General features: G+C 36.9%; 1 protein-coding gene across 6 annotated transcripts in view; it reads left to right on the forward strand.

The window, feature by feature from the left end:
- Positions 1-26,498, forward strand: part of KIAA0825 (KIAA0825 ortholog) — a 396,162-nt gene that overhangs the window by 297,615 nt on the left and 72,049 nt on the right. Inside the window, exon 21 of one of the 6 annotated variants that reach the window (XM_032403997.1) lies at positions 7,421-9,140. The exons of the other annotated variants lie outside the window; for them this stretch is intronic. Coding sequence (XP_032259888.1) covers positions 7,421-7,466 — 46 coding nt within the window. The 3' untranslated portion in view covers positions 7,467-9,140. Of the gene's footprint in view, positions 1-7,420; positions 9,141-26,498 lie in introns of those variants that run through there. 6 annotated transcript variants of the gene reach the window in all.

Raw genomic sequence — 26,498 nt, forward strand, 5'->3', positions numbered from 1 at the left:
CCTGAAATGTAGGTGATGGTTTAACAGTAATGTTACAAAACACATTGTGTGTTTCATGAGTGATTTCACATCCTCCTGAGGGCATTCTAAATTCACCTTACTAATCAGTTGCCTACAGACTTACAAATAATTAATTGAGAAGATGATCATTTTTGATATGATAAAAGTATGAATCTTGAATTTGGGGCATAACAAAATTATTGTGAAGAAACAGTAGAGCCAAGCTTCTGTTATAGATAAAAATGATTATAAGATGACGGTCTGAAATCAAAAGCTAGTCCAATTGTAATAATTTAAACATGTTGGCACATAAAATTTAGAAGAAACTCCAAGTATCCATTCTTTATCTGTAGGAATTAACTTTTAAAAATGTCCACATATACCCCAAATGAAAATCAGTTAGCTACGTAATGAAATTTAGAGTTACTCCGTGGAGTTGACCAAATGGGAGAAGTAAATCTGCATACTTTACTAAAAGGGGCAGCTGAATTTACATGAACAATTTAGTATTTTTACCTTAAATAATAATGGAATGAACTATATTAGCACCAGCCAGCATGGAGCTACCAATTGAGTAGAGAGCGATTACCCCAAAATGGCTGCATGGCCTTGTATTTATAATAAAGTAGTCCATTATTATGCAATAACAACCATTCTATAGCATTTCTTTTTTTTTTTTTTTTAAAGATTTTTATTTATTTGCCAGAGAGAGAGAGAGAGTGAGAGGAGGAACACAGGCAGGCAGAGGGAGAAGCAGGCTCCCCGCTGAGCAGGGAGCATGATGTGGGACTCAATTCCAGGACCCTGGGATCATGACCTGAGCCGAAGGCAGACGTTTAACCGACTGAGCCACCCAGGCGTCCCATTCTATAGCATTTCTAGCGTGAAGAAAAATCTGGAAATGTATCCATATCTTCTGGGCATTACTTTTAGAAATTTAAGAAAGCTATCTTCTCTCTATTAAGTTACCTCTCACACTTTTGATACTGTTCTGTAGCTTAGTTGCAATCAATGGTCACAGATCTAAACCTGAAATCACATACTGTTGGTTGGGAAACACTGGTATTTGCCAGTAGACGTGTAATTACATTGCATTTGTTCCTGTATTTGTATTATATATAAGCTTACACTATTTTAAATATGCTATGTTATTACTGGAGAAAAAACATAACCCCAGGCAAAAATGCCCATTGTTAACAATGTTTTTGGTCATAGATCTATTCTCCAAGTGGCCAAATGTAATTGCATTATGATATTGGCAAGTGCCCTCATAGAACTAAATATAAGATTTCACCCCACACTTTCAGTTTGGAAAAAAAAAAAAAAGTCCAAGTTAATAGAAACGTGATTAGAAACAGAAGGTGTCTTGGCTCTCAATTTTGTTAATCAAGGAGAAAAAAAAAACAAAACCTCATAAACCTTTTACAATTTTCCACCAATACCCTGCCGTTCCCTTTTTGAATTAAAAGCTTTTTTTGTGAGATCCAAAAAGAACCAATTGTCCAGAAGAGCATATTAAATTAATGTTTCCCCAAGAGCATGACTGAAAAAATATGCTGACCCTGTGTTTATCAATGCCTTTTGAAATCAGTACTGATTTTTAAAGGAGGATAAAGAAAGCTGTTATTTTTAATATCATACACATGTTCCCATTCCTTTACATTCCTTGACAATAGAATTTTGAATTAACTCCTGGAATGCTGTGTTGCATATTCACCAACAATTCATGTCATGATTGGAAATGTATTCTCCCAGTCTCCCAGATGAAATTGATTTAAGGGAGTTATATAATAAATACAAGGAAGTTCTTCAGAAGAAAGGGACCACATACCAACTAGCCCAAATCAAAAATCTTAAAGAGCTAAGAACACCACATCCAGATTTCCCAAACTTGTATGATCATGAGTCACACGGATTACCTGTTACACTATAGATTTCCGGGGCCCGTCCCAGCAATTCTGTTTGCACAAACCTGGAATGGGGACTGAGAATCTGTCATTTTTCAGTCATCTGAGATGCACTGAACATCTCACTTCCATCAAATCCAACCTTTTGGATTTTAGGCAATTAGGAGTAAAAAAAACAAAAATAGAAACAAAAACATTTCAGGGGTTTTTGGCAAGATTAACTTGCTTCTGAGAACTCGGCGAGACAGTGAGTTGATGGCACAAACATACATAGAACTGGGTTCTCGATCATCTCATCCTCTGTGTCGGTGTTTGTGTGTGTGACTGGGGTATCTGGGTTTAAAATAGGTTTCCTTTTTTAAAAAACAGGTTAGCTAAGCATAGCATGTGTGTGAGGTGATGTGTTTGATTGACAATGAATAAAAATAGTTATTTCACGTCTTCTAGAGGCACCTAGAAAGAGATCACAAACCTGGAATGGACCCCAGGATTTCTCATCTACCGCTAGACTTCTTAGGAAGAACTACACCTAATGTATCTTAGAGAGAGGATTTATTTCCATCTCAAATATCTCAAGGAAAGGCATTTCTCTAACTGTCCCTATTAATCTCTCCCACTGCTCAGTATGGAAATAATTAGTGTAAATTTTTGTAGCTGCCATTTGTGTCTCTTTCTTTTCCCTTGTTAGAAACAAAATGTAGCATTTTTTTTCTTTAAGTATTCCACTAATTCATAAAGCAATTAAATTGAACAATATGTATGTAAATATAGATAGCTTTAATTATTACTGAGAGATGAATATTAACTTCTTAAAAGCAAACACAAGCTGAAGATCTAGAGTAGTGGTTCATACCCTTTTTTTGATACACGAACTCCTTTGAAGTTCTAAGAAGAGCTCTTTGCCTAGAAACAGGCAACATATGCATATACCTCCAAAATTTGCATATACTTTCAGAAGGTTCATGGACCCTGGAAGCTTCATTGGTTAATAAACACTAATCTGGTGGGAAGAAACCATCCCTGAAATCCTGGTGCTCCGTATATTTTCTCATACATTAAAGTGGGTAAATTATCATCAAAGCTCTGATGGTATAAAGCACTAATTCATTAATACTATTTTAAAAGTCAGAAGATGAAAATTGAACTATATTGACCATGTAATTATTCTGTAAATCTGTGTAGCATGAAAGTGAGTGCCATATTTCACCTGAGAATAAGCACTAAATGATTTTAATTTTTTCTAGTTTTTAACACAATTGAGCAATGAATTTATATTTTCTAATAATTGTATACAGGATATTCATATTTTTTTAAAAGAGAGTGATTATTCCTAATCACTATTGGAGTTAGTGATCAGACCATAGGCAAGAGAAGGCTGTGTGAAGAATTCCAATGCCCAGAGATTTAATGATAGAGATTTAATGAACAGGAAGGAGGTGACTATTGAAATGAAAAACTTGGATTGGCCCATGTCCAGGGAACATGCACATTATACCTCAGTTTGGTGCTGTCTGCCATTTCCTTCTTGGATTACATGGGTGTTAAGACCTATTTCTAAAATGGCTCCTCCTTTGACAAAGCAACCCCAAGAATTCTTGACTTGATCCTTTACTAAAAGAATCAAATCTAGGTCAGTTACAGGAGGGGAAAATACCTTTATAGGCCTACTTTAATTGCTGTATTTCTGAAACTTTTGAAAAAATAACCTTTAAATAAGATCACCTCATGGGGCACCTGGGTGGCTCTGTCAATTAAACCTCAGACTCTTGATTTCGGCTCAGGTCAACATCTCAGGGTGGTGAGATAGAGCCCCATGTCAGGCTCCCCACTGGGCATGGAGCCTCTTAAGATTCTCTCTCTCCCTCCCCGCCCCACCACCGCTCTTGCATGTGCAAGCACTCTCTCTCAAAAAAGAATCACTTCAGGCATGAGAAAAATACACTTTAAAACATCTTTGGAGTAATCGTTTTATAAAATGAATAATATGTTTACTGTCCTCCCTCACTCCACCTTCATGTGTGTATGCGTTTTTTTTTTTTTTTTTTTTTTCTCTTCTGTAATACTGAGCAACGAATTTTCTCACAACATCACTTTCCCATTGATAGGGTCCTATTGCGCTGCTCCCTCCCATAGCTGCATCAAGCTGCCTTTTCTACCCTGCTGTTGAAGCATTCTACTCTTTGCAAAAATTTCTCTTTAGTGCCTTGTCTCTATAGGTCCTCTCCAAGCTTGGTATTCAGGATATGTGTTAGGTTTGCACATAACACATCAAACTAGAATTGCTCTAATTATAGAAGCTCGGTAGGAAAAATCCTGCCCACCATCATGAAGGTTTTCTCACCTCTTATTTTGCCATTCCCATAGGATATGAAGTCATACTCTCCTGTTCTCCTCCAATCAAATGCCATTGTCATGAATAAATATTTCTTAATACCTGCTATGGATTCAAAGAGCTGTGTTAGACATGGTCTGCTCCCTGTGCATGCTGTCTAGTTGGGACGTTAGAGCATGCAAAAAGAAGTGATTAATAACAATAGGAGGTGGCATAGACTAAGTGATACATGACACCCTCTAATTTATCTGTTCAACAAATCCAAATTTCCATACATTTATGTTGCTTAAAGGGAGATACATCTGTAATCCTTGACTCCCCATCCCTTCTCACTAAGCTTGTGTCTTATAGCATAATGAAAAATAATGTGGTAATATAGTGGCATATTACTGTGACTTCAGGCTGAGGCAGAGCCGTCTCTTGGGTACCACGATGGAATGAGATACAGAAGACAGGGATTCCAATCTGAGAAATGCCCCTGACACTTTATGTGACCTCCGACAAGTGACTTCACCTCTCACTTAGGGCTTTGTCATCTGTAAAGTAAGCTTAATTAAACTTGGCAACGTCATAGAGATGTTGTGAAGTCTAATTATGGCTCATGAAATGATTTTGAAGATCTAAAGTGCTTGCTTTGTAGTCATAAACAATAAGAAAAAAAAGCTTTTATGTTAAAATACTAATTTTTGTATGGTGGTCACAAACGATGATACTGATGCCTTCTAGAGCCTGGTTGTAGGGATGGATTTGCACTGATCCATTCATACTCTCTCATTTAGTTATTTTGGTGACCAGTAGCACTTAAGACAGCTGGATAAGATGAGGTATCCATCTGTGACCATAGAAAAGGTAAAGCTAACTGGCCCCCCTGGAATTGAACCAACGACCTAGGTCTCATTAGCACTATCAGCTAACCAACTGAGCTAATTGGATACCACATTGATAATAATGTATCAGAACATGGTTTGGTTTATTTTTTTTTCCGAAGCTTTCCCTAGACTTAATTTCAATAACCATAAAAAACTAGTTTGAGTAATTAGAGCCAAAGACAGTAAGTTAGACATTATTAGATGCCACTAACATCCAAAGGACTGACTCTTGATGTCCCCGACAGGCCTGGAGTCCTCAGCAGGCTCTTGACTGCCCTAAGAAAGTGGAGTTTCAGAATGACAAGGCTAATAAACCCAAGGCCCTCCTCATGAGAGTAGGAAGGGCTCTTGTGCATCTCTTGCTCACTAAGAGTCTATTGGTGGGAATTAGAAATTGTCTTGGTCTGTGAGTCCTTTAGAGGCTAATAAAGTGACAGTGAAGATGCATTGTGCTACAGAAAACAGTCCTAAGTACTAAATAAAAAATGCCTCAACACTGAGCTCATAACTTTACCTCTTGGGATTGATTATATCTTTCAGTTTGAGAACTTGAAGCAAGCCTTAATGAGGACCTGATATTAGGTGGGACCATTTTAGTAATTCTTAGTTCTTTGAACTTTCAGGCAAGGTTAATGTATGTGCTATTTCATGGAATAAAACAAAAATATATGATGTTGAAATATTCCCTTTCCAGAAATATGAGAGTAATAGAATCCTGCAGTGCTAACAAAATAGCATGTAAATCTTAGGGCGTCTACTTCAGATTTCAAGTGGAATGAATGGCCTATTTGGCCCAAACTAGGTAAACTTGAATTCTGCAAAGCTAAAAAACTGGGAAATTAGCTCCATGATGTATTAACTCAAATAATAATGTTCCTGATGTAAAAAAAAAAAAAAGATGGAAATTAAACATCTAGTTATGAATACTGCGTCTGCACAATGTGCCGCATGCACCGCATGTGTTAGAATTTCTTCTCAGTTCTTTTTTTAATCTTTTATTCATAGCATTGCAGGTGATGAAAAATTTATGCCTTGAGTCTGGCATTGAAATTAAATGCAAAATGAAAACAGAAGCAGTTTATACTGACAGCTTAAATATCTTTATCTAGCATACGGTTGCACTATAAAAAATCACTGGGTGACTTTTTAAATCTCCCACATGTAAAAAACCAAGAGTTGTACAATAATGAATAAAGTTATATATCTAAGACATCAACAGAAAAGTTGTGTTTTATTAGCGTTCTTTGTTAATTTCATTTTGCTCTGTTTAGCTGTTTTTGTTTAATTGGCACAGACAGATGGATATAAGCTTTTAAAAATACCGCACAACTTAATTGTTGATATTAATTCCTCAGAGTGGTAGGAAACAATTGATTTTTGCAGTATATTTAATGAGTGTGATTTCTCTGGTAGGTTTATGTCTTAAGCTGAACTGAAAACATTAATCTGTACCTAAGGTAGTTATGCTGTAGTAAAGGTTAATTATTCAGGTAAATCAATTTATGCATCACTATATTAATATAAGCGATATTTGGAAGAATGGCAGGAATTACAATAATATCCACAGTTGCTAGCTTACGTGAGTTTTCAAGTGTATTTCCTTCCTTAGCATAGTAGCAAGTAATTCTTTACACATTATTTTGTTAGTCACAACTGTATTCACAAAATGAGGTTCCTTGTAAATGGCTCCTCTTTTCTAGAGATGTCGAGTCTTTTGTCCTAGGCATATCTGTATACGCTGTGCTGCATTAAAATGTTCTCTGTGGCTTTTGTCGATGAACTAATGTTGAATCTCTAGTAGTGACCTCATAAATGCAAATTAATTGAAGAAAGTAAATGCCTCTTAGTTTGGCGAATCATGCACTCAAGTTCAAAATACATTCAGTCTAGATATATTTCATATATTTATTTATGAGAATTTTAAAAAAATAAGTATAGAGTTATTTAGCATTTAAGTAAGTAAAGCATGAAATTTAGAACTGTCTTCAGTTACGTAAAGCACCAATACTGAAACAGCCACTTAGATTTCCATATTTAGAAGACTTTAGCATACAGCTTAAAATATTTTACACTCAGCCTCTGACTTGTAGCTTCTTCCTGGATATTTTATGTAAACATACTGTGTATAATTATGCAGATAATTTTATGCAATATTAATTGTGCTAAGAGTGCAGTGAAAGTTGCTTAATTCAGTAATTCGTTTACATTTTAATGATTCTAATAGCATAAGATTACCAAATCAAATTGAAGTATCTCTGACCATTATACTATATTGTGTGAAGAGTTCAGTTATATTGTCTTATATTTTTCAGAATATGCTTATCACATCTTTTTATTGACAACCAAAAAGAATCTTGAAATACCCATGTTGAAAAAATTGAAAACCATCTTCAACGCATTTTTTAATCCAACCTTAAATACACGTAAAGAATGGTGCCCCAAAGCCTTGACACGTCAGGTATCAGATTTTAAAGTATGTTTAATATCTGTTTTCAGCCCATGAATTGAGCTGGCCTGCATCTTTGAAATGAAGTTGATGAGATATATTACCTTTTTTTACAGGCAACCTGTACCAAAAAAAAAAAAAAAAATGCATTTTATTTATTCCTCTTTAATGTAGGAAGAATAATTCAAGGTCTTTATTATGGGAAGCGAGTGAATATACTAACTTTTACAGGTAAAGATAGCATCTGAAGCCACTCTCCAAATCAACAAATTTCAGGTTAGCATTTCTTTCTTCTTTCATCATGTACAGATTTAATATCATCAGGAATAAATCTAAATTGTTTGCTTCTTTCCTCCTAATTCCTGAAGCAATGTAAAAGCCTAGAGAGGTTTGAAGTGACAGGATTACAAGCAGTCTTTTGCATACATGGCCTTTAGGGATAAGCGGCTACCTTGCATCTAATAAACAAGAAAGTGAATTCGTTGAATAATGAATTAAGTGGCATAAGTTGTGATAACAAGGAGCAAATGTAACTTCAGACGGATGGTATTTGCTTTGTGTGGGGTTATCTGAGAGGGCTGATGCTCCGCCAAGGGAGACTGAAAAAAGGCTCATTATATTAAGATGTTCTTTTACACAACACAGTCTAAAGTGATCTTGCAGTTTCTTCCCCCCGTTTGCTGAACTCCTTTGTGTGCTTCTATCAAATCAACCACCTCCACCAGGGGGATAACTAGGATTCTTTCAGACTGTTGAGTGTTGTTTAAAATGAAAATTCCTAGTGAGTTTTAGATGGGTCACCCAACAATTAAATAGAGATGTCTAATTGGTTCATTCATATTAGGGTCAGCAGCTGGTTATAGAATAAAAGGTTGTGGTGCCCCATTGCATAGTTCTGAACCAAATTAAATTATTAATCTACTCCTTGCTTCAATGTAGCTTCACGGGGATTCCTAACCTGCCATACTGAATAAAACAGAACGACTGCTTTACATTTTCATTATGGAAAATTATATTTTAAATTGCAAATGCTCTCCTATTTAGCTTGCATTGCGTATCTCGTTGGATATGTAGGAACGTCTTCAACAGTCAGTGCTTAAAAATTGTTTTGTTAATTTCTGGTTATGGCTGGAAAGGATGAAACCACCAAAAAGGATGATTTGCATGCAGTAACCAACTCTAGGAAGAAGCGTTTGGACCATGGGAAGTAAAGTCAAGACTTAGGGGGCCACTATCTTTAACCCTTAAATTCAGAAGATATAATTAAATAAGTAGGTTACAAGAGGCTTTATAATCTAATGTGAGCTCCCAGTTAATTCAACTAAGGTTATTTTCAGGATCACAATTCCTGCAAGGGGCCAGAGTCCTAGTTTTTATGACCTTTTATAATCATTTTAATTTTTTTGTTGTTGTTATTTAGCTACTCTGGATTGACTATTAGCTTTGTGAAAAAATTATGGCTGCATTCAGCTTTCTAATAAAGTGTTTAATAATGACTTAATTATATCCTATTACCAACAAGCACTGTTGCAGTAAAAAATTACCATATTTTCTTAGAAATTATTCTATGTTTTCTGTCAACATTTTTTAAAAGATTTATTTATTTTAGAGAGAGAGTGCATATGAGCAGAGGGGGTAGGGGCAGAAGAAGAGGAAGAGAGGGAAAATCTTAAGCAGACTCCACGCGGAGCACAGAGCCCACTGCGCAGCTTGATCCCACGACCCCGAGGTCATGACCTGAGCTGAAACCAAGAGTTGAACGCTTAACTGACTGAGCCACCCAGGTGCCCCTCTGTCAACATTTTAATATGTCTACTTTTCACTTTTACCTAAAAAAATCTTAAGATACAAGATCCATAGAAGATTTAACTCTAATAGCTGGTTGACCTTTAGAATGTAGTATGATTTGTAAAGATAAATCACTTAGTAATCATAACTGAATGAGTGTTCTACTTTTGATGCATTGCATTAGATGGAGTTTTGAACTTCATTCATTGGTTCATTCTTGTGTTTGGATTCATGCATGTGGATTAGCTAAGTCTGTTGGAACACATAAATACTTGAAGACCAGTGAAGCTTTTTTATAAATTAGAAATATTTTGTAAATAATCTAGTGTGTTCATTTATGCATCAAAAACATATTTAGTGGACACCTACTATGTACCAAGTACTGTTTGAGGAGTCATATGAACAAAAGGAAGTGAACAAGATATATAAGGTCACTTCTCTTTGGAGTTTATATCCCAGTGGAGGGAAACAAGACAATAAATAAATCAATAAGTAAATTAGTGAGAAAATAACAGGGAAGTAATGGGAAAGAAAGCAAAATAATATTCAGAAAATGACATAAAAAGGAGCTCCTTTACACAGAGTTGTCAAGGAAAACTTTGAGGAGGAAGCATTTTTGCTGAGACCTTAGCCATGGGAAGAGCATTTCAAGCAGAGAGAGTAGCAAGTGTCAAAGCCTTGGGTTAGAATGAGCCAGGCATGTGTGAGAAACAGAAAGCAGCAAGATTGCTTCATGGGCACACAACCTGGGTAGTGACACAGGGTCCCATGCTTAGAAGGACTCAGTTTAATGCTCTCCTGTCACCATCTTGAAATTCTTAATAATTTTTAAACAAGGTTCTTGTGTTATTCCTGCAAATTAGCCAGTCCTGGAAAGAAAACTAATAGAGTGTGTGTAGCGGGGGAATGGGTGGGTGGTGGGAGTGTATTCGTTGGAGGTGGGGAGGGGAGGGCAGGTGTGCATAAAAAATAAGGCCAGTAATTAATATTTCTGGGTATGTGTGGTACTGGCATCAGCGTAGTTTATGAAAGATAAGTTGCACTTTACACTATAGCCATTTCTGTCTGCAATGTAGAAAATGCAAATGCTGTTTTTGTTCTATCTTTAGCCAAATCCTCGCATACAGATGATAAATTTCTCAAGGGTAATGTTGGTCTCTTCTGTGTATTGTGTATACTTCACAGCACTGTGTGATTAGATATTCCACAAATACTAATTGCTCCTAAAAGGAATTTGCCTTCTCTTTTAACCCAAAAGGGTTTCCTTGGGGAAAAAAAACAAAAAACAAAAAACAAAACACAAGGCATTAAGTGTTCACATTTGAATTCTTGTTTTCTTCCCATAGTTACACCGTGGTACCAAATCTGCATGACCAATTAACAATTAGGTCAGGTCATATGAAATGACCTATAATCAACCATTTTTTTACCTAGAAAATGGCAATTTCAATGGTTTGTAACATACTGAAATTGCAGCTTCATTTAAGAAAGTACTACAGAGATCTTACAAGCATCTTTGTAACTCCTGCAGTATTTATCTAACAGAGGGAAACACACCTAGCACAGGGCTGTTCATTAGTGAAACACGCTGAGCAGTGCTGTCAGGCCTGCACCCACGGGTCTCCTTAGAGGTGAATCCACATTGCAGCAGAGCCTTTCTGCCAGTCAGCAACTACCCCTACCCCAGTCATGGAGTGTGTAGCCTCACACCCACTTGCTACTACATTCTGCATTATAGCAAGTGGTGAGTTGCCAGGAATTACTGAGTGAGAGGCTCGAGTCCATGCCATCGTTCAGAGCTGCAACAGATTACAGAGCTTTGGCTGAGGCTGTTACTCACTGCTCACCCTTCTCTAGACTAATCTGTTTACACGTGTTGATGGCCCTTCTGATTTACCCCATGATTACAAGGTACGGCGTCATTCTAGGGTCACGTGATAGAATCTGGCCAGCAGGGGTTTATGTCATATCGGGATTTTTCTGATCAGGACAAAGAGGTGATTTTATAATTACAGCTGACAAATTCCCAAAATATATTCTATACGAGAGTCTTTTGTTTGCTTTTCTTTTGGGAAGGTTATTGATTTTAAATAATCATTATCTAGTTGCTTCTTACCTGGTACTTTTTTGCATTTTAGCAAAACACTAAAATCCAGTAGTTTATAGTTCTTCCACTCATATCTTCCAGTTCTTGCATTTTATTGCTTTCTTTGGTTTTCCAAAATCTCCTACTCATTGATCCACACTTCGAACATTTTGAACCTATCTGCACATTTTTTTAAGTCCGTAGTGGAATTATAAAGTATGTTCTTAGTAACTTAGCAAAAATGCTTTCCTCAAGAACTTGTCTTGTTCTCTGCAACAGAGGACTTGTTTGAACATTTCGTGCTGTTTTATTACCAACCAAAATTTGCATGTTCTGTGATGGATTGCTATGGGTGCATAAATATTTAGAAAAATTATAAATAGCATGGTAAACTTACGTGTTCCAAGACAATTTTTAGAGACAAAGTACACCTAATCCAAAGAAGTGACTCTCTAATGATGGGAATTTTAGCAGCTGTGGCAGGTGAATGGAAAGTATTTTCTTTTTTTTTTTTGAGTCTGGGTCCATTCAGGAGCTCCCCACCCCCCCGCCCATGTTCTATAAAGTAAGAAACTGCACACATTTGCCACCATTCTCTACCTCAAGAACAAACCTTCTTATTTAATTATGAAAATGGGGAAAATGAAGAGGTGGGGAAGATAAAGACAGAGAAGGGGGAAAATGAACCAGAGGAAATGATCAAATTCCTTCTAAACTGTATTTCTGCTACTTCTTAGAATCAATGACATCTTTATTCTACAGCCAGCCTTCCCCAATTGAAGCAGCATGACACTATATGGAAGGAGCATGGACTGTGGTGTCTTAAAGTTTTGGGTTTGAATCTTGGTTTTGCTACTTGCTAATTATGTGACCTTGGGCAAGTCACTTAACCTCTCTGAGCCTCACTTTTGCTCTGATATAAAAATATTAAGACATCAGTTGTAGAACAGGTATGGGGATTTTATGAGATAACTAACATTTGCTGTATATACCGTCAAAATGGCAAAGTTCTACCGGGATACTTATGAATAAAGGGGATAGTTACTGTAAAAGTAAAGTAGTAAGTATGGAAGTTTTCAAGTTCAAGAGAATTGCTATGGCGTTTCATTTACTTATTTACTGTTTGCATCCCACCTGCCACAGTCCTCTTCCCTGAAACCCCATTCAGGTGTGGTGAATGAAAGAGCCTGAGGGAAGGAGTGGGGTCTGGGGGGCTTGGTTTGCTACAATAAGCTTGTCAGTGCTAATACTCTGTGACAAAAGATAAAATTTTAACCTCTTTCACAACATGATAGAAATTGTTGCTCTGGGAACCCCACTTCTGAGACTAGACACTTCGTACACAGGACAGAGAGAAGCGCTGGTCCACATTGCCACTTAGGAAAATACTTTGCTGTACCTTTTCCTTCCAGAAGGAGAAAAGGTGGTTCACTGTTATTATGATAACCTTATATTTTGTTGTCCCATCAAAACAATAAAATGCTCCTGAAAATTGTTCCCAGGGTCTGTTTATATATATATATATATAAATATATATATATATATGGGAGAAAATCTCATTGTTGAGCTGAAATACCATTATTTTGACACTATTCACTCAGTTTCTCTAAAGCTTTGGCTTTCCAAACAGAAGAGTGATTATAAATCTGTGTTGTGTGGAGCTGAGGTCACATTGAAACCTTTTTAAAGGACTGGGTGACTTGGGAAGTTGCTGAGTCAGAACTTCTCAGCAGCCATCTAATAAGAGTTTAAAAGAAGGAGGAGTAAAATCTTCCCTGCCTCGCCCTTTTCCCAAAGGTCAGTGGGAAGAGTTGTGGTTTCTCAAGACTTCTTTAATACTCAAGGATGGATCCATGAAGGTAGAACTTGTCTTTACCACCGTATGTGATAGACTGTCATTTCAGTCATACATTAGTCATGTCAAGTTTTAGATTTTTCTCTATCTCTGTATCCTGCCCATAGAGGTAGTTTAACCCCTGCATGCTAACTCTGACTCAGAGGTTAGATTGTCCCCTGGGAAGATGAAAATACTCGTAGCTAGAAAGAGACATGTCAGTGAATGGACTGGGTGGAGCCATTTAGACTGTCCTCACAAAGTAAAAAGAAAGAAAGAAAATAGGCTCAAATTGGCTTTCTCTTTAAGCCTAGGGATTTGACATTTTATTGTGATTGCTCTACTCAGAAATTCTACTTAAAGCACGTTTTAGTTTTAAACCACTCATTTCTCAACCAAAGTCTGGATACACCCAATCAGAACAAGTGTTTGCTGAGGGAATTATTAAAAATTTGGAGGTAATTTCAGCTATGAGACTCATTTCAGCATAATTGTGACTGCTCTAAAGGAAATTTTCATTAGATACCTTGCAAAACACTGCCTCATTACCTTGGAATACATTTCTAGAATGCAAAAATGGGAAGGCAAGCCACGTGCCTGATAGTTCCACTCTGCATTTTATCCTTAATCAAGGGACTTCTTAGCCTTTGGCCTTCAATTTCCTTAAATGTGAGGGAGAAAAGAGACCAGTGTTTCATTTGAAAGGTAATTTCCAGTGTTAATCAGCTTTGAAAAACTAGTACATTATGGCTTCTACTGGTTTCGTGACAAAGCAGTTAAAGTTTACAGATACTAAGAATAGTCTGTATCCTACTCTTAAACATTTAATTGTTTGATAAGGAATGTTAAATCCATAGGTAAGTACCCAGCATAAGCATAAATCTCTAGAAAATCATGATTGTGTCAATGTGTATATAATGTAAGGATACATTGTAGATGTATGATTTCATATTAATTGGAATGGCGAGGTATTTAAAATGTACTCCCTATCTTTTATCAGGTACTTTATGTTATTTATCTCCTATATTCCTCGAATCTTTTTCTGTGAACTAGGTAATAGTATTTTTATATTGAAAGAAACTGAGGCTCAGAAAAGTGACTTGCCCAAGGTCACCTGGTTAGTAAGTGGCAAAACCAAGATTCAAACCTCAAACTCCAATATCTTGAAGTGCTTGCTTCTTCCACACAGCATAGGGCTGCCTTCATCAGGTAAGGTCGGCTGTAGAATAAAGATGTCATTGATTCTCAGAAGTGGCAGAAATCCAGTTTAGAAGGAGGGAAAATTCTTCTTGGTACATAAAAACAGATTTGGCCAATAGCAAGGATAGTTGGAAGACAAATGGCATAGTCTCCATGACAGACCAGGAAGATTATCCAGAGAGCTTGGTGGATTAGCCAAGAAAAAGAGAGAGCGCTAGGAAGAAAAACAAAAGATAGTGAAATATCTCTGGAGAGGCAAATACATAGCAAATGGTGCCAGACAATTTGTAATTAATAGCTAAATTGTGTGGTAAAATCTCTAACTGCTTCAGGCATTTAGAAGAAAGATCTTCAAGGACTAAGTTAGTCAGAAAATGTTTGGCAGAGGAAGGTTCTTAAACTTACAAGGATGGAAGATGGGTAGCGATAGGGTGGATGTTTCTAGATGTGTGGGGCAGGGAAGGGAGTGATCAACATGAGGGAAGATACAAGGCCATGAAGAATGGCCTCTTTGAGAGTCTATGGACCCAGGACTATAACTGAAGGGTTAGAGGATAAATGATACATTTTAGGGAAAAGATGAGGCACAATATTTCAGGAGAGAGGAGATGATTAGGAAGCACTCTGAAAGCTAGAAAAGAGCGGTCAATGTCCCAGTAGAGGGAGAATGTAAATCACCCTCTGTTTGGGGAGTGATATGATTTGGTAGTATTTAATCAGTCTGGGAGATCAATGATAGACCGGGTTCGGGAGAAGTGTTATTCAGGAAGCCTTTTGGAAGGATGTGACAATAATCCAGGGAATTCATTCATTGTGATGGTCCTTTCTCACCACCTAGAAGTAGATCAAGGAGCATTTTGAAACCCCTCTAGGGTAATGATAAGCTACACTTAAGAAGGTCTTGCTGTGGATCAGGCACTGCTAAACCTTTTATTTTCAGCTAATCTTAACAACTATCTATGAGGTATAGAAACTTTTAACTGCCTGACTTCATATTAAAAAAAAAAAAAGGAAGAAAGAAAAAATGAGCCAGTAAATGGTAAGGGCTAGGATACGATGATGGGCAGCATGACTCCAGAGTGATCAGAACTGGGTGCCCTGGCCCACCATCTGGGACAGTAGGTAAATGTAGTTTTAAGGCCCCCAGACACACCAAATGCAATTACAATGCTTCTCTCCCAACACACAGATGTTACAACAAATATTTTTAACTCCTTGCTGTGTACAATGATATAACAAGAACTTGAATGTACACTGACATTGTTCTAAGTATGTTATTATTTCATTTAACTTCACACCATGTGGAGTAATAGTATCTCTGATTTTGGAGGAGAAACTGAGGCTTCGATTGGTTAGAGAACTTCCCAAAGCTAGTCAGTGGCAGAGGTAGGAATTCTACCATGTTGTGATAAGGGAGATAGAAAAATGCTTAAGAGACTTGAAGAAGTAAGAAATAACAAGTGGGTGAAGGGAAAAAAAAATGTGCAAAGAGGTTGCACTTGAACTGAGATTTAAAGGCTGGGTTCGATGGCACAGGGTATTTCAGTCTGAGGGCAGGTGGCCAGAGTGGGAGGTGTGTTGGAAAGACTTGAGGCAGAGAGACCACTCATGTTTGGCCCTCAAAGAGCTGTTGAATAAATGAACTGGTGCATGCGTGAATGTATGAATGAATCAGGAGGGACTGCAAAAGCACCGTGAAAGTCATAATTGAAGGGAAAATAACAGTGTAAAGGTGGACTGTGTAGGGCTTAGCAACTGATGGAGGATTTTGGTAATAGGGAACCAGTGTGGCTTGGTCGGTTAAGCGTCTGCCTTCAGCTCAGGTCACGATCCCAGGGTCCTGGGATCAGGCCCTTCATCGGGCTCCCAGCTCAGTGGGGAAGTCTCCCTCTGCCTCTCCCTCTCCCTCGGCCTCTCCCTCTGCCTCTGCCTCTCCCCCTCCCCCTGGTCATTCTCTCTCTCTCTCTCAAATAAATAAATAAATAAATACTTAAAAAAAAGGGGGGGAACCAGTGGGAGAGAATGTGTAGGCTTGGACAACTTGAATCTGAAATGGCAGATACATTTTGAAAAGTTCCTCAAAGAATGGGAAATGACATCTAGAATTTGGAAATAAGTTCATTATGTACACCTGTCAATTAACTTAGTCGCTAGTATTGCAAAGAATTAATCCTAAGGGAAAAAAAATTAAAGTTTTGGAAACACATTTTGGCCAAGCGAAATTTTGTACAATGCCACTTTCGCCTATAAGGGAGTTACATATTTAAAAAGAGAAGAAGGTCAGGAGTGACAAAGTGAAATGATAAATTGGCAACAAAAATACTGTCTCATTTCAGAAGGTTCAGTGTTTGCACATGTTTACCAGCTGCCTTCCATGAAGTAGTTTTGGGGTTCTATACGAAGCTAATGAGATTTAGCAAAGATGAGCTGTGATCAGGCCAATTTGTGCATTTCCCTTAAATGCTGAAGTTCTGGGAAACTCATTTACATTGAGGAGAATTTTGTGGTAATGTTCTGGGAATGTGAGACCAAAATTTCCAGTCTGTCAAAGTCTTTAAGAGAATTGAGAAAGTTGTACTTAGAATGTAATTATTAGTGTGACCTCTTTTGAACTCCCCAAAATATAGGAAGGGTTTTTGGTTTTGGTTTTTAAATGTTTGAAGTTCTTTACACCATCTATTGGAAAAACAAACACACACAAAAAGATGGTGATTTCATTCAAAAATAATCTGTTCATTCATCAAGTGGATGGAACCATTTTCTAGCAGGTAGCTCTCCTTAAATATCTCACTGTCCCACAGTGTGAGTAAGAACCGTGTCCACACTAGTTAGGATACAAATGTCTGGGAAAATGAGAACAAGAGGGAACTTTTGGCAAAGTGAAGCTTATCGGCTGATACAGATTGGGGGGTTTTGATCCTGTCATGATGTGAAGGCTTCAGATGTTAATGATGACTATGTAAAACAGTCCAGTATAGAAGCATCTAAGATAAAATTCTTCTAAATTTTGGCCAGGAACTTAAAACTTGCTTCAGTCTGTGGCTGCATTTTTTGTGCCAAATAAGAAGGCACTTTGCTGGCTCTTTTTTTATAGAAGGGCCAAATGAGATAGATTGGAAATATGTACTTTGAACAGCTAGGCAGAGTCTCAGGAAGTTTGCCAAACAAGATTTCCAAATAAAATGTTTGGGAAAGAAAACAGGGATGGACTTTGCAGATGCTGGATGGGTTCCACCAGCCATCTGTGCAAAGAGTTACTTGGTACCACATGAGCCGAGAGCTATGAAGTGGCACAAAACTATCAGCAATAACTTCATTGTTAAACGGGCTCATTTATTTACCCGGCAACCCTCTCCTCACCAAGATAAAGTATCTGCATTTCCTTGAGAAACAATAATGATGACCAAAATTATTTAAACATAAAGGAATTCCAGCAATTGAACTATTACCTCAGTGCTAATGCATTAGCAGTCAAAGAAGGCAGATTAATTTACTTACGGTGAGCTAAGTGCATTCTTGGCTCGCAAAGGGGAATCATTTGCTCACTTAAGCCAGAGATCCCATTTTTGACGGCAAATGTCACTGCCTGGATTTCCCTTTGACAGTCTGGCAACCCCGCACCCCTGTTATAGTATCCATTTATTTGTCTTATTTTCAGCCAGATTAATCCATTCTGTTTTGACAAGAAGACTGATGGGTAATTGATAACTGTGATAGACACAAACAGAAGAGTTGGATGCTGAATAATTCAGCACTTTTCAGTATCAATAAGAGAACAGGTTGAAGAATTTGTGTCTCTATTTACACTTAAACTAAACTAAGTCAGCCCAGACATTTATGCTGCCAGTCTATCAGAAAACCAAACAGTGTACATTCGGTTTCCACCCGACAAAATGTTTTATAAGCTTGTAACAATATGTGTGAAGCTGCCAGAATAATAAATAGGTACAGCAGCCCATGCATGCTAATGTTATGTTGTAAGCAGTTTTGTTGACAAGTGCTAATACTTCTTTCATACTATCATCAAAAGCAGCTAATACAACAGCCATTATTTGCTGGCTTTCCAAGCAAGACATGATGGATTGTGACCTTAATATGGGTTAGCCGAGTTTTGAAAGTTAAACAACTTGCAATAAATCATAGAATTATTACAATGCAGTTTAATTGGTTAAGGACTGTTTATTTCCTAAACAGGGTGAAAAATTTCTGTTTCGGCACTTTTAATTTGCAAAGTGCATTTTCATTATGAATGGCAGTTTAATATTCTGCTCTTTTGTCATGCAAAATATGCAACACGCAGGCAATCTATTAATTGGACAAAAATGCATTGCAAGCGTAAATTATCCTTTATATCATCACTTGTGAGCTTTTACATCTATTAAATGTGTTAAATGGAACATAGTTAAAGACTGTACAACTTGCAGGCTACTTCTGAAATTTAAGGGAAGCTTCAAGATGATTTTAATGACCTTTATTTTTGGCAAAATAAAGTAATTAGGTAATTGTAAATATAAGGCAATTTAAAGAGTTACTGTTTCCTTAAGGCATAGGTGCATATGTTTTATTGATTCAGCAGGAAACAGACAATAGCACAGGTTCATATTGATATGTCTTGAGAAATGGAATCCACCCTGGTGTATTTACTTCTTTCTTTGCTACATTATAATTTCTGAGCAGAAATTTCCATTGGCAAATGTGTAGAGAAAGGTGAGTAAGGCAGTAGCAAACTGATACTGTAGCATAGCTCAGCATAACTGAACAGCCACCTCCATATGCTTTGGTTCAGTGATGTGCCTTTGCATGGGGCTATTTAGAGCACAGAAACAGTAACAAAATACTTTGTAGTAGGAATGTTGATATGACATATGCTCGATTTTAAGAATGCCAGATCTTTCAATGTGTTCCTGTAAAGACTGCCTTAAAATGCATGCAACCTATTCATTTACAAACAGCTCTGAGCCCATTTCTCATATTTATTGACACCTGGGCAGACCTTTAAAAAATGTAAAGCTTCCACTGACTTCAAATATTATCCATAGGTTGGCCCAGTGGAAGCAAGGACACTTTTGTGCTGTCACTTCAAGTCTCCTTCAAAGATATCGATTGTCTGCAATACAAACTGAAAGTTGAAAGTACACTTTGGATAGGCATTCTATTCCTTTTTCCTAGAGTAAAAAAGTGTGAATGTGAGAATGTGCATTCTGTTGTTTGAAAAGAAAAACTAAGGAACATTTTTTTCCCATTTAAATCATTCACAAAAGCAGTATGTTAAAATAAACTGTCTAGAAAAATGATAAAGAAGGTGGAAACCAAAAGTTGTGCTTTTATGTTATGTTATATGGTATGTGCAGTAGTGCTTCAGATTGTTAGAAATTTCATTCTAAAAAAAAAAAAAAAGGCAAAACTAGTTACAGAACTTTAATCTTGAACTAATGTTGATCATTTCCCCTCCCATTTAAATGTCTTGCTTACCTAAGCTATGCAGTGTCTCTTCATCAGAAAAAAAGAGATGGGGCAAAGGGAGCCAGGGAGGCAGAGGGAGGGAGAAGGAACGAGAGGCTAGGGGAGAGGATGGGGAGAGTGTCAGGGAGAGACTGTTGCTATATTCAGCTGATTGTACTTTTTGCTATCACTCCTGATGAAATGCTAAGGCAAGACTATACTGCCCAATAAGTAATATGTAATTATTTGTATTAATTATCATTAAGTATCACAAAACACTCATTTTAATAATGATTTAATGTTTTAACTTTATTTTCTGGTTTTTATAGATCGGAAAATTTTATCAGAGACATAGCCATCACTTAGAAACTATAGGTGAATATAACCCAAATTGTTAACTTAGGAAGCCATAAGAAGTTGAATTGATTACACCGCTTCTTGGGGCACTTTTCAAAGTCATAAATAAATGGGCAAAATCTGTATCCTGTGTAAGGATTGGAAGATTTCCTGAAAGCTCAGATACATAAAATTGGAAGTACAGAACTATAAACTTAAGCATTTTGTTGATATGATCTTTTTTTAGTTATCACTTGCAACCGGCTTTTCACCGTATTTTATTATGAAAAGTTTGAAATGCATAGAACAGTTGAAATAATTTTATAATAAATACCCATATCCCTATATACGGAATCACTTTGATCCTGCCATTTTAATATACTCAACTTTTCACATATCTTCCTACCTATCCATCTTTCTACCCATCCATCAATTCATCTTATTTTTTGGTGCTTTTCAAAGTCAGTTGCAACCCTCAGTATACTTCTCCCTAATACTCCAATGTGCATATCATTAACTAGAGTGCAAATTTTGTTTACTCCTTTTTTTCTTTTGAGGGACACATTTGCACACAATAACATGCACAGATCTTAAGTGCAGCATTGGATGATTTTCAACAAACTATTAGTGAGTTCCAGTGATGTTGAGGAACTCTATTAGATGTCAACATGGAATGAGGTGCAGTGAACATAGAAGACTTAGAAACCCTGTCTTCAGACTGCTCACCATTGCTAGGACGAGCTAATCTACAGGGGCTTCTCCTAAAGACACTGACCTTCTTCAGGTCTCATTTATTCTGTTTTACTAGGATAGGTAGTTTATATACTAGGCTCCATCAACAGTTACTATACTCTGTTGTATACCTATCAGATGCAAAGCATCTGATCAAGTGCTATGGAGAACACAAAGGTCCATTAAAGAGCATTTGGTGAAATTGTGCGCTACACACCTAAAGTGGAATAATACAAGATTACATATATGTAAAAGTCAAGTGAGTAAGAGAAGGAATTTCAGGAAGTTCAGAGGAAGGAGTGTTTAGGAAGGCTCCCTTGACTCTATCTCCACAGCATCCATCTATGAGCAACCAGAGTGACCATTTAAAAAGTAAATCAGATCCTGTCATTCCCCTTGCTTAAAATCCCTCCATGATTTTCCAGCATACTTAAAAAAAAATGGCAGTCTCCATGAGGCCCTGTATGACCTGGCTACTTTCCCACCTCTGGGCCTCTCTTCTCACTGCCCATGTCCTGTTTGCTAGCCGCCTTTTTCTCACACACATCAAGCTTGCACCCCCATCACGGCCTCTCACGGCAGCCCCCTTCTCATCATTCAGGTCTCAAGCCAGACTTCCCCACTGCAAGGTTTTCTTTGCCCAAAGAAAATCACCCATACTCCTACAATCACCTGCCCAAAGTCAGCAGATATTTGGTGAAGGAGGAGACCTGCCTAGCTTGTTGGACTATCATGGAAAATGAGTTGACAGAGTTTGTGTGGAAGATTACTGGAGGGACATTGGAATGAAATTAGCAGTAAACTAGGAAAGAAGAGCCTCCCTAAAAAATGAAAAGGAAGTATAAATAGGACTTGATGAATATAAATTTGTAGATGGAAAGGGAAAAATCTAAGAGAACTCCAAGATACTCAAGTTTAGAAACTAGAAGGGAAACAAGCTCTGGGGAAAAGACCAATACTGATAACAGACTCTTCTTGGAATACTTATCGTACAACATTTGTATACAGGCAAGAGAGAGAAATGAACTCCTCAGAAGTTTATTTTAGTACTGGAAACAAGCAGGACAATTTTACAAGCCTACCTAAAACTTTGCTACAATGAAAGAAGTAATATAAATGAGATCAGAAAAAACCTCCAACTACACTTTCCCCTGAGTGACTATATTATTAACTATATTAGTTTTTTGCAAGCCTGATAAAATTATTTGACCATTGAAACCTGAATTTAGAAATACACAAAAATAAGATTTGCAATAAGAAAATGTGAGTGTGGCAACAACTGGTGATGGGTCAAAGGCATCTGAGATTACATACAGACAGTCCCCAGTTTATGATAATTTGACTTAATGATTTTTGGGCTTTCCTGATGGTGCGAAAGCAATATGCATGCAGACAATAGTGGCACTTGGAAGTTTGATCTTTTCACAGGCTAGCGCTATGGAGTAAAATAGTCTCTCCTGATGCTGGGCATTGGGTCCCAACTCCCAGTCAGCCATACGATCATGAGGGTGTAAACAACTGATGCACTTAAAACCATTTTGAACTCATATAGCCATTTCGTTTTTGACTTTCAGGGTAGTGCTCAAGAGATTACATGAGATATGTAACACTTTATCATAAAATAGACTTTGTGTTACATGGTTTTGCCCAACTGCAAGTTAATGTGAGTGTTCTGAGACATTTAAGGTAGGCTGGGCTAAGCTATGATGTTCAATAGGTTAGGTGCATTAAAATATTTTCAACTTATGATGGGTTTATGGGTTTAGTGGGACATAACCCTATCTTAAGTGAAGGCAGATCAGTATTGGAATGTGCTGAAGGGTTGCAATGTATGGGACCTTCAGGGTCTTTGATGACACAGATGACATCTATATTAGGCAGTGTTTCTTTCCACCCTGACTCCTTTCTTAATGGTACAGCCTTTTTTTTTTCTTTAGTGTGTTCACCACATCAGGAGCACACATCTACAAGTTAAAACTCATGCAGGACTTTTCAATGTTTTTCAGTTAATTAAAGTACACCTGTGGATTTTAAACCTTGAAATCTTTATATAGTTTAACTTGGACTGGCTTTTGTATATATTGTGTAATTTTTCCCCCACGATAACCTGAGAGCTAGACATTGCCCTTATATACAGATGAAGACACTGAGGCTCAGTGATTTTCTTTCCTCAAGTTCTTAGCAAAGCCTACTAAGTAGTAGCTATTACTTTTGTTTCTTGAGAACTGAAACAGAGTATTATCACTGCAGAAAATTATTGAAATCCTCATATTCCTCCAACCTGCCCCAACTGCAACCCCTCCTCCCACAACCCATTCAGTATTTCATCAGCCCTGTAACTATCATGAAAAATTATATTCAGTCTTGGGGCAAGTAAGACACAGAATTTTTTTTTTAAATAGATCTTTCAAAAAATGTTACCAGCATGCTGACATCTTCATAAAAATTAGGGATCCTTGAGGTGTCAAATTGACTAACGCACAAACACTTGAAGAAGCTCAATATCCAGGAATGAGAGACAAACTTAAATACCTATCTTGTGTTTTCGTAGGTGTGACCTACTCCCTTGAAAAGGCCATTTCAATCTCAAATTTCCATTACTGTTTATCATCCAAAAAATATTGTTCAGTAATGCCTCATCACTATAGAAGAGTTGTGCCAATATTTCTCAGGCAACCTTGTCAATTTGAGTTATAGTACATGCTACTTAGGTACAGTAGAAATAAGTTTAAACTGCTGAAGACATTGGAACTTTTCAAAGCTGTTCTTAAATGCTACGAAAGAGAATAATCATAACATGCTAATTTGTAGATTCCCTATTCTTATGTTCCTTGTTCTTGTCTCTACTATGGCCTTAGGCAGAATTCTGTCATTTATCAAAATCACTTCTGTGTTCAAAACCCCATTTTTCAGTATTGAAAATATACAATTTTGTAAGTTAAAATAATATAATTTCCTATGCAGGTTTTTAGTCCATACTAGCCTTACCTACTACCTGTTAATATATTTTTTAAAATATTTTATTATACCTTGATCCCTAACTATGCAGAAAGGTAAATGAATTTAAGATATGGGGGAAATTCCTTTTTTTGAGTTATGCAAGGATCATGTCTAAAGTAAGAAATAGATCTGTATGAATTTTTTTCATTGCAACTATGGAATTACACTTCCGTTACTCTTTATTCCGCAAGGATGGAAAGAATGCACTTTATTTTTTTTTTTTTTTTGGAAAAATAAACACCCTGAGTTGGTAAAAATACCAATTACAAGAGTGTCTACCCTAAAATCAAATTCATTTTGTTTATTATTGCAAGTTATTAAAAGGCTTCCCAGCATGCATATAAAACCTGAAAGTTTGAATCTATCATATTAAATTAAAATCTCTCCATAAAAAAACTAAACCCAAATAGTTTATCAGTGAGGGAATGCCATGCCACCTCAGAAGTCAATGCAAATAAGACTTTATTAAAACATAACTAAAATGAAGTTCCACAAGAATCCTCAATGGAAATTGTTGTGCTTCAGATTCAAATGTGGAGAGTAAAAATGTTTTGGCTGACCTTAATTTCCTTAAAGTAACAAAGAAAGAAAAGAAAAACAAATTCCATGACCAGCAACTGGAATTACACTAAGAAAGAAAATATAGCCTCACAAAGATATACGTGAATGCATCTCAAGTTAGATAAGTCTTTGCTTTCATAACAGCAAGTCATACTCCAATATCTATCCATCCTACTAAGTTGCTTTGACCATTTGTCTTAACACTCTGTGTACCTTCTGAAGTCAATCCCTACAATTCTATGTGGCTGCCATGAGTTGGGGATGCAGATCATTTTCTTTTGTCTTTAGTTATCCTTTATTGCTTATCCTATCATGCATTCTTCTTTTCAGGGTAGTTTTCTATTTATTTTTCCCTGAAGCAACTCACATGTTCACTTATACAAAATTCAAAGGATGTGCTCAAATTTTGAAAATCAGGCTGTAGTCTAGATAAAATAGTTTTGCAGATGCATACAGTTGTATCATGTTGGCTGTAACTCTTCCCATTTTTAATCAGATAAATGAATGTTACTGTATCCCATCTGAAAGCTGATGTTCTACATTGTCATGTTAAATGCCTACAAAATATGTCATGAAATGAATGTTCCAAATATATGAATAATCTATAATTGAACATTTATCTGGTCTCTAATATTTTATTTAAATAATGTCATGATAAAAATTCTTCAAATCTTTGAATATTCATCCAGATAGGAATGATTATATTACTATTTTTTTTTTTTTTGGCTTTTAAACAAGTTAAAATTCTTTTTTTTTATTATGTTCAGTTAGCCACTGTATAAGTACATCATTAATTTTTGATGTAGTGTTCTTGATTCATTAGTTAACACCCAGTGCTCATCACAGCATGTGCCCTCCTCAATACCCATGACCCTGTTACCCCCTCCCCTCACCCCCCTGCCCTCTGAAACCCCCAGATTGTTTCCCAGGGTCCACAATCTCTCATGGTTCGTCTCCCTCTGTTATTTCTCCCTCTTCAGATTTCCTTCCCTTCCCCTATGGTTCTCCGTGCTATTGCTTTTGTTCCACATATGAGTGAAACCATATGATAATTGTCTTTTTCTGCTTGACTGACTTCACTTAGCATAATCCCCTCCAGTTCCATCCATGTCAATGCAAATGGTGGGTATTCATCCTTTCTGATGGCTGAGTAATATTCCATTGTGTATGTGTGCCACATCTTCTTTAAAATTCCTTTTATTTTAAACTGAAGTCTGGACTAACCTGGAAATCAGGGATGTTCCACAGCTATACTGCTTGCAGCTCAAGGAACCCACTTCTGGAAAGCTGTTTCCTTCTAATCTCATCCCACTGCCAGCATAGTCCTCATTAACATAATTCTCTTATTCTTGCGAGGTCCTGGTTGTCAGGGTTTTTCTGTGAAAATAACTTCCAGAAATTTTAGCAGGCTTGGAAACTTTTCTCTGAGTGATCATGTCTCCAAAGCTATTTCAAGTTGTTTTTCCCTGCCCTTGCTTAAGGAACCGTCTACTTCTGAAAAGTCAGTCCCTTTCTTTTCCCATATTATGATCTTGTCCTTGTCCATATGCATTCATATTTTAAATAGCTTTTAGAAAGGATATGCATCCAAATCTTAAGCCACTCTCTCCAGAAGTTCTAGAACTTCAGACAAGTTGTTCAATCTTCCAGAAAGTGGTCGCTTTTCTGTTCAGAGAGTTGCTGCTATTCTTTTCTTCGATCTCCTGTTGAGTTCGTAGGTATTCAGAATGGTTTGATCCCTATCTAGCTGAATTCCTGGGACCAGACGAAATTTAGGTCTCCTACTCCTCTGCCACCTTGCTCCTCCCCCCTATATTACTATTTTTGATATATAAACCAAAAATGCCAGAATTTAGCAACAGTTTCAAAGAGTTGAATAGCAAAGCAATTTTCCATATAGATGTAAAAAATCCATTATTACCTTCATTCTGCTTTCTTATATAGTTCAATGAACTATAGAAAGCA

This window comes from Phoca vitulina, unplaced genomic scaffold (genome assembly GCF_004348235.1).
Source record: "Phoca vitulina isolate PV1807 unplaced genomic scaffold, GSC_HSeal_1.0 scaffold6, whole genome shotgun sequence".
Lineage (NCBI taxonomy): Eukaryota > Metazoa > Chordata > Mammalia > Carnivora > Phocidae > Phoca > Phoca vitulina.